Here is an 8,975-nt window from a genome sequence, read left to right as displayed (position 1 = left end):
AAGGATCCCGCGTTGCCATGAGCTGTGGTGTAGGTCACAGACACAGTTTGGATCCGGCGTTGCTGTGGCTCTGGCGTAGGCAGCTCCAATTTGACCCCTAACGTGGGAATCTTCATAGGCCACAGGTGCGGCCTTTCTGGATGGAGCGTTTTCCCCTGGGGGCTGACGGAGGGCCCCCTGGCAGGCACATTTGCAGAGGGATTTTGCAGATGAAAGGCCCCTCGCTGAGGGGAGCCCAGGAGGGAGGGGCCGAGGGTCCCGTGCCCCCTCCGCAGCCCCTCCTCCTGCCCCTGACTCCCCCTGCCGCCTGCCCTCTCGGACCCGCCCACCCCTGCCACACAGGGCACTGTCCCCTCCCAGGAGGGGTTCCTCCACGGCCCCACTTTCCGGAGGTCGTTCCTGGGGGTCGCCATGGGACAGACCCAGTCTTGCTCTCTGGGATCTTCTGGAACAGACACTGAGTGTCCAAGTGGGAGGAGCCCCCAGGAACAAGTGGGGGAGTGGGATCCCAGCGTGGGCCCTGGGCGCCCTCCCACCTCATCCTCAAGTGTGGGGTGCCCCTGCCGTAGGGTCAGGCCTGGGGGTTCCAACCCAGGAGCCCCCTAGGACAACAGGGTGGGAGGCACCGCTTGCAGACACAGGGCCAAAACACCCTTCCTGTCTCGTGGCCGTGCGTCCTGGGCCTGGGGACAAAGTCTCAGGCAGAAGAGGTTCCTGGGCCCAGAGACAGCAGAACAAGGAGCAGACCTCTGCGGGACCTGCACAGGCTTCCCTAGAGGCCGAGGGATAAGTGTCCCTCCTGGATGAGGATCGGTGGTGGCTCCTCTGGGGACCACAGGGCCCCCTTTGCAACCGGCTCAAAAGCAGCCCCAGGTCACAAGGGCACAGGTGGGGTGACCGTGTGTCAATAAAGCTTTATTCGCACACTTGGAAGAGGTGGGCCAGAGTCTGCGCATCTGTGCTCAGGAGACCCTGGGCTCCTCCACGGAGCTGAGTCACGCAGCCGAGTGTCCCTCCAGCTCTCCAGGGAGGAGACAGGACACATGGGGGTGCCTGGGGCGTGGGCTTTGGCAGGGCACAGAGCATCGCTTCCCCAGGGGACACGGACGGCAGCGAGGGCCCTGCTGGGCTGCCCTTGCCATGGGGCGCCCCCACTGGTCATTCACGGTGCAGAACCTGCCCTGGGGACAGAGCCAGGACGGCAAAGCGTGGCACTTCAGAGGCAGAGGCGACAGAGCAGGTGCAAGGAAGGAGACTTTGTCTTCCCGTTTTTTCAGGCCTGTGTGGGCGCCCAGAGCACTCGGCACGGTGCCTCTGATTCACGGCCTGGCTGTGCTTTTGTGGAGTTGCCTAAATATTGTGGAGCCGGTCTGACTCGGAAATGGCAGCATTTGAAATATCTCCACCTGACTGAGAGGCCCCCAGTGACGTTAGAATAATCACGGTGGCGTATTTTGCATTTCCTCGAGACGCGCGGAGTAACACCCAGAGACAGTGATTTAGGAGCTCAGCTCCGGCCGGGGACAGACGGGCGAGGCCTCGGCCTCCCTCCCCATGAAGGGCCCAGGGGGCTTCATTTTCATCGCGCTCCTCTGTCCAGAGGGAGGCTTATTTCTACTTTATGCACTTTCCCAAACTCTGCTGTTGGGTAAATGTATGAACCAGGAAGAGACCTCCGTGAGCGCGGGGACAAACAACCCCCAGGCTTCTGCGCTGACATTTCACTAGGAATGAGGCTGGCACCTGGGTTCCACGTCTTCAGACCAGCCGCCGGCCACTCTCTGGAGCCTCCTTTTCTAGGCAAAACGTGCCTTTTCATTATTTCACTGCTTCCTGCATTCTCTTCCTCAGTTCAGCTTTCCTGCGGGCACGGGGACCCCGAGGCAGAGGAGACCCCCCCGCTGTCCTGGAGCTGCACCCAGTGGGAGGAGGCAGCAGTGCAGGGACAGGGGCAGGTGCAGCAGAGAAGCTGGGGTAGGAGCGGGGCTCAGAGGTCAAGGGCAAGTTTACAGAACAAAGTCTCCCTGGAGGGGGCCCCTGAACCCAAGCAGGGAGCTGAGGGTACAGACCAGACGTACAGGGCAGGGAGGACACTGGGGCATCTCTGCCTGGTCTGGTGGGGCTTAGGGAGGGATGGGGCACTGGGGAAGGCTTTGGGGACATCTCTTGGCCACGGCGTCTGCGGGGTCCTGAGGCTGGTTCTCGTTTGTCGTTGTTTGGAGACGCCTGAGGATGTGGTCGTGGTCCTGGGTCGGGAGAGCCCGTGTCGCATGGGCGGCCCGATGGGCTTCCCCCGCCCTGGCAGGGAGGCGCCGTCACTGCAGCAGGAGGCAGAGAGAAAGATCTGGACCCCCCTCCACTGAAGCGGACAGGGCGTCTGGGGGCGGCTCCTCCCTGCTCCCGTCTGTAACCTGGACCCAGGGGGCAGGAGGGGCACCAGGTCCTGGGGCCTCTGACCCTGAGCTTAAGGAGGCCGAGGGTGACTAGGAAAGGGGCAGGGCGGGGGGTGGGGGGAGAAGAGGCAGGAGAGGGGCTGAGGGAAACCCAGGGAGGGGTGGGCCACCCGGCTTCACTGCCCCCCAACACCCATCATTCCCCGGTCTCCTGCCTTTGGGGGGAACCCGCTGTCTGTGGGCACAGCTGAACATGGAGCCCACAAGGCCGGGCCCTGGGTTTGTCCGTCCATCCCAGCCCCCGGGAGTGCCGCAGCAGCAGGTGGAGGGTTCCTAGGTGGCAGTCCGGCTGCCAGAGACTGATGGTGCTCGAGGCCCTTGGCAGCGCAGAGAGGAGGGGGCCTTGGTGCGGGTCTTGCGTGTGCCCACAGGCCTCCTGTCCCGCGGCGCCATCCTCTCCAGGCCGAGGCTGCGGCGGAAGAGAGCTGGAAGAGGAAGAAGGCAGAGAGGGGTGGAATGAGGAAGAGCCCGCGGACCACAGCCGGCTGAACTCCCTGCAAGCTAATCGCCACCACCAGCTCCCGTCGCTAGGGAGTGGCCGCGCTGGCGGCTGCCAGGAGGGGAGCACAGCCCTCGAGGACGGAGGATGGCGGCGGAGGTGCCCTGGGCTGTAAGGACCCTCGGAGCCCAGCACCCGTGCTGCTGGTCACATGCAAGACGCCTGCGGGGCCCTGACGTCGGGCGGTCCCCGCCAGGGGTTGGTGGCCCATGAAGAAGGCGAGACGGTCCATACGCTTTACTCGCAAGGTCAGACCCCCACGATGAAGGAAAACGCAACCCCTTGGGCCCACAGTGGCCGAGCCGGGCAGGGGTCGGTCCCCGCCTGGGTCACGCACAGCGTCAGAGCGTAGGCGCTCCCGGAGGCCGCCGTGACAAACGTGGCTCGAAACAGCACAGATTTATCGTCGCGGGTGGGGACAGCAGAAGTCCAAGGACGGCCCGGCGCTGACCCCTCTGGAAGCTCTGGGGGCATCGGACAAAAATCCAGAAGCCAGTGACCCAGGGTAGGTGTGAATCTGTGGACAGAACCGCCACGTGGAATCATCAGGGGCTCCCTCCCCGGACACCCAGGAACAATCCAGGATCTCGTAGAAGGACGGCGAGAACTCACATCCCATGCGACCAGCTCCCAGCGAAGCCTCCGACGATGCATAGTCAGCAAAAGAGGAAAACAAAGGGTATCTAAAAGGCACACACCTACGGGATTATAAAATTAACAAAGCATTCGTCAAGCAGTGTGTTATTTGAGAAAAATTGCCAAGCCCTCGGGGGGCTGATCCGTCGGGGGCGGTGGGGGGGGCGGGGGGGAATGCTGCCTGACTGGAGACCCCCATCCCTGGCCACCTCTGACGGCTGCTGTGACGAAGACCCCACACGGAGGGGCTTCGAACAGCAGGGGCCTGCTGGCTGGCTCTTCTGCAGGCCAGAGGTCCCATGCCCGCGTCGCGGGGCCAAGATCCAGGCAGAGCTGGTCCTTTCCAGGGGAGGATCCTTGCGGTGCTGCTGTGAAGGCGTCCGTTTGGTGCTTCTCCCTCCAGACCCAGGGCTCCTAAAACACCGGGGACTTCCTCAGTCATCAGTGGGAGAAAGGTGAACCGGCCCCTCCAGCTCCCAGGGCTGATGGTGAGGGGAAGAATTCCGGGACGTTGCTAAGGCGGAGCACTGGTGGCCAGGGGGACTGGCCAGGCCATCAGAGGTGGGGACCAGCCAGGCCATCAGAGGCTGGAACCTCCCAGGAGGGGAGACGGGCCAGAGGTTGAATCCATCACCAGCAGCCAGAGGGTCCATCCCTCCTCCCGAGGTCACGAGGGCTCCTCAAAACCCCGAGGAAGGGGTGTGCTGGGAGGCGGTGTCACCGGAGGGGACGTGGCGTGGGCCCACCCTCGCCCTAGCATCTCTCTCTACACCCACCGTTCCGAGCTGCAGCCCTTACAGTACACGGGTCCTCGAGCGAGTAAACCGCTTTCCTGACTGCTGGGAGCTGCTCCAGCAAACAACCCGCGGGCAGGGGGCCTGAGAGGCAGGTGCCGAGAGGCACAGTGACCACCCCGTCGGTGTTGGAGCTGCTCTGTGTGGGAAGAGCTGGGGCAGAGGAGGAAACATGTCTTCCTTGGCATCGCCTTTTCCCCCCCTCAGAAGCCGTCCGCGGTCCATGGCAGGGGGCCCTGCCTCCCACAGCCCCTCCCAGTCACCTCTGCAAGCAGGAAGGTTGTGGAACACGGCAAAGCACCCCCGTGGGACCGTCCAGACTGGGGCTGCCTGGCCGGGCGGCAGGGGGCGGATGGCAGGTGCGCGGAGAGCTGGGGTCCCCCTGCATAGCGGCCTGGGCTTCCCTCTGAGTCCCGTCCAGGCCCTGAGAGGGGCGGGGTGCTGGGAGGAGCTGCCAAGGAGCAAGATGCGGGACGACCGGGCCCCCACCCGCGTGTCCCCAGGGAGGGGCTGCGATGGAGCTGAGAACAGAACAGCCAGTGAAGGCGGGGCCCGCATCCGTCAGGCCGGGTAATGAGCTGGATTTATAGAAAAGGAAACACAGTATGATCCGACGTAATGGCTGTTGACAGAGATTCAGGCTGTTTGTTCTAGGATATTAAATTGACAAACAGCGAGGGTTCGCCAGGCTCCCGCCTCTGATTTGCGGGCTCCTGTCAAAAGGTGCGTGCGCGGGGGGGGGCCCATCAGAAGCTGAGGCGGGGGGAGGCCGAGGAGGGCCGCGGCGGGCGCTGATCTGCGTGGCCAACACCTCTGGGCACCTGGGCCGCCTGAGCTCTTCACCCAGGAAGCGGGTGGAGACGTTACTGCTTTGTTCCCAGAGAGAACAGGCCCCGTTTTGAAAAATTTAATTAAGACCCGAGATCATGTTTGCGTAATTAAATTTACGCCACGAGGAAGCAGGATGATGGATGGGCTGGGCGGCCCGGTGCCCCTGGGGGCTGAGGAGCATCCTCGGGCAGCAACGCCCACCCCCGCCCACCCCGTGGCCTCCGGCCTAAATGCTGCAGCTGCGCCTCAGGTGTGCAAAATGCTTCCTCCACTCCAGTTGCTTTGCTTGGGTTCGTTTTGTTTGTTCAGGTTTTTTTGAGGGGGGCAGTAATTTTGTTTGCCTTTTAGGGCTGCTCTCACAGTATGTGAAGGTTCCCAGGCCAGGGGTTGAATCAGAGCTACAGCTGCTGGCCTCCACCAGAGCCACAGCAACGCGGGATCCGAGCCGTGTCTGCGACCTACACCACAGCTCACCGCAACACCGGATCCTTAATCCACTGAGTGAGGCCAGGGATTGAACCCGAATCCTCATGGATGCTAGTCGGGTTCGGTTACCGCCACACCCTAACGGGAACTCCTGTTTGGGTTTGTTTTTAATCTCTGAGGAATGTTCTCTGGGTGCAGCCCAGCTGGCAGGGGCGGGGGCGGGAGGGTGGGGCTCAGGTCATCCCCTGGCCTCCCCCGACGCCCACTCAGTGCCTCTCGGTGCAGCCTGTGGCTTATGTGGCTTCCGCCAGCGCATCTCAGAAGCAGAGCAACCCTGATGGGCCTCACAGGGATAGCTGACAGAGACGCAGGCAGAGGAACAATTTCCCGGGAAGATACAGGCCGAGGAAAGGCGAACCTGGGAGGCCATCCAAAGCCGCCCTGGTCGGCCGCCCCCCGTGGGAAACTGAGGCCGGGCCGGCAGGAGGGGCTGCTGGAAGGTGGGAATGGGCTCAGGTCCAAAGGCTGTTTAGAAACGATCCCTTAAAGAGTATGAATGAGAAACTCATCATAAATTTGAAACGAGCCAAAGCGTGTTCTTTGCTAGTTTGTCTCTGAGCCGAAGCGAGAAGAGGTGAGATGCCTCTGAGCGGAAGCCTCCTTCCCTGCCAGTGGCGCCACAAACTGGGAGCTCAGCCACCACGGCGGAGCTCTGGAGGCCCTCTCACCCGCCACGCGCCTGTGCGCGGCCTTTCAGGCTCCTAGGAGACACAAGGGCATCGGGGGCGACCTTGCGTGGGTGGTACAAGGGCATTCCGGGGCTCAGGGGCCATGCACCCCCAAGCGGGTGTCACCCTCGCTCTGGCACAACGCTTAGACCAGAACATTTTCGGCGGCACCCGTGGCAGGTGGAAGTTCCAGGGTCAGGGATCAAACCCACACCACCGCAGTGACCATGCCAGATCCTCAACCTGCCGAGCCGCCAGGGAGCTCCCTAAAGCAGAGCGTTTCTAAACGCACAGCCCGAGCCGGCGTTCCCACGCCCGGATGCATCCCAAGGCGCCCTGCCCTGATTTCGGAGCAGAGCCTCCCTCTGTCTCTCTCCGGCCCTGCTCCCACTCCGTGGTGCCCGCAGGATCCCACAGACCCTCCGACAGGCCGGCCCCTCACCTTTTCAAGAGAGGGCTGCTCACGCGGACAGGGCCACACTTTGGCCACAAACTCAAGCCCACACAAGAGCCTGTCCATCGAACACACCCATCGGCTGGAGTAGACAGCGCTGGACTCCCCCGGCGACCGAGGACGAGGCACCATCACAGCCGTCCGGGAGCCGCCGTTGGCGGGAACTTTTGCAGTGCCTCCAGACAGCTCTGGCCGAGAACATGAACTTCCTCCTCCGAAGGTCAGCCCTCCGCCCCCTTGCTTCCAAGCGGGCTCTGTTTCAGGGTGATTTATGGTTGTATTATGCGTAAATCTCTTCAAGGATGTAAACAGGGTGAATTTGCCTCCCTAAGATATTAATAACTTAATGAGTCTCTGCCATTTGTTTATGTAAATGCATAATGGAATCTCTACGGGGGCCAAATATAATATCACAATCTGCTAATTCAATGACTCTTGTTACACACACACCTCGCGTGTTGTTGGGAAAACTAGATTCCGAGCGCACGTGGGATGATCGCAGCCTGGCCTTAACGCAGGGGCTCCTGGGAAGAGCAGGGGCAGAGCTTCCCCTGCAGGTGGGCACCCTCAGGAGCCCTTGTGGGACGGGATTCGTGCTCCCTTCTCTCAGCCCCCACCGCTCCCGGAAGCTCCCAGCCCTCAGTGACCGCCCCCCCCAACCCGTCCTCAGCTAGAAGTCAGCCCTGCCTGCCCCCAGCCCAGAACCTGCCTCCTTCGTGTCTTCCTCTGCTCGCAGCCGGCAGAGAGGGACCAACAGCCATGTCCTCCTTCTCGGGCACCACGGGTCCCTGCTTCTCCGGGCTGACCTGCCTCAGGTCCTGCTGTGGCTGGACAGAGTCCCCCCAGTCCACGAGCTCAAACCCTAGCCCCCAGGACTACCCTGGGGTGGGACAGTATCTGGAGGTGGACAAAGCCATTGGGTCCTAAGCCTCTGATGGGGCCTGAGAGGGCGAGGTCAGGACATAGCCACACACAGGAGAGGCCCCGAGAGGACACAGGGACAGGTGACAGGCCCGGGGGCCCGGCTTGATGGCTGATGAGCCGGGCCACCTGACTGCTCACTGAGGGGTGTTGCTGCATCCCTGGCTGTCCCAGCCGCCACCAGCAATGCAGGATCCCGGCTTGTTCCCTGGGCACTGTCACCAGGTCCTAAGGTCATCGCCAGCCTCCCGCCTCCTGCTGGCCTTGGGATCAGGTTGTGGCACAGGCCTGCCCCCCTCTTCTGGAGGCTGAGTCGGCTCTGGTCACACGTGCACACGCACAGCTCTGCTCCCTGAGCCGCACGGCCTTCTCTGTAAGATGAGGCGCCCAGGTCCGCTCTGCAGGGTCAAGACCCAGATGAGCTGAGACGGCAGAGGCCCTTTCTGGTCTTTGATGGACTGAAGGTTTGTGCCGAGTTCCTAGCCTGACGCTCTAACCCTCGGGGTGGTGTCAGGAGGGGTCTTTGAGCCGACTGGGTCACGAGGGTGGGGCCCCCGCCGTGGGATTAGTGTCCTGTGTGCTGGAGGAGGAGAATGAGCTGCAGGCCCCCTTCTGGCACCAGAGGAGACAGGAGAAGGACCAGGGCTGTCTCCAGGCACTGCAGGGGCTGCAGCCTCCAGGGCTTCAAGGGGCACACGTCCCCGACGGTCTGCTGCTTCCACTTGGCCCCCGCAGCCTTGCCGGGAGGGGTCCTGCTGGGGAGTGCACTCAGGCCCGACAGCACAGCCCCACCCTCAGGCACCTACCTGCCCTGAGCTCAGCCTCCATCCTCACCGCATCCTTGTCACCTGGCCGCTGGGCCATCTGGCGGACTCGGCTCCACTGGGGCTAAGCTTGGGGTGAGGCGGCCTGGACCCCTAACGCTCTGGGTCCTCAGATTCTGTAAAATCAGGCGGGGGGGGGGGGGGCGGATCCCACCAGGGGCTCTGCGTGTCCGCACAGCCTGGTCGCCTCGTCTCAGGGCCTGCCTCCTCCTCCGCGACCTCCCGCTCCGTCGGCCGGCCCCTCCCGGCCCGCCTGGCTGTGCCGGGACGTGGACAGGCTCATCCCTTCCCGGCCCTCGTGTTGTGCTGTTTCCTCCTGTTTATTTGTGAGTTGCTGTGCGAAACAGTCACCAGTTCAGATTTCTACTGTGGATAAACAAATACAGAAAATTAACAGATGTGTTTTGCA

At 62.7% G+C, this 8,975-nt stretch overlaps 1 protein-coding gene across 1 annotated transcript; it reads right to left on the bottom strand.

Moving 5' to 3' along the window:
- Positions 1-896: 896 nt before the first annotated feature.
- Positions 897-6,992, bottom strand: LOC146403067 (uncharacterized). The gene is made up of 8 exons (XM_084957828.1): positions 6,810-6,992; positions 4,646-6,400; positions 4,365-4,535; positions 3,798-4,002; positions 3,565-3,650; positions 3,290-3,469; positions 2,609-2,878; positions 897-2,318 (listed from the first exon to the last, which is right to left on the bottom strand). The coding sequence occupies exons 2-6, from the start codon at positions 4,938-4,940 to the stop codon at positions 3,294-3,296; spliced, it is 933 nt and encodes a 310-aa protein (XP_084813954.1). The 5' UTR covers positions 4,941-6,400; positions 6,810-6,992; the 3' UTR covers positions 897-2,318; positions 2,609-2,878; positions 3,290-3,293.
- Positions 6,993-8,975: the final 1,983 nt, after the last annotated feature.

This window comes from Sus scrofa, chromosome 5 (assembly GCF_054392235.1).
Source record: "Sus scrofa isolate SSC_HxYL_T2T_F1_AM1 chromosome 5, Sscrofa_HxYL_maternal_Yorkshire_Landrace_v2.0, whole genome shotgun sequence".
In the NCBI taxonomy this organism is placed as follows: domain Eukaryota; kingdom Metazoa; phylum Chordata; class Mammalia; order Artiodactyla; family Suidae; genus Sus; species Sus scrofa.
The sequence above is the reverse complement of the archived record's forward strand: the minus strand, read 5'-3'. Positions and strand labels throughout refer to the sequence as shown.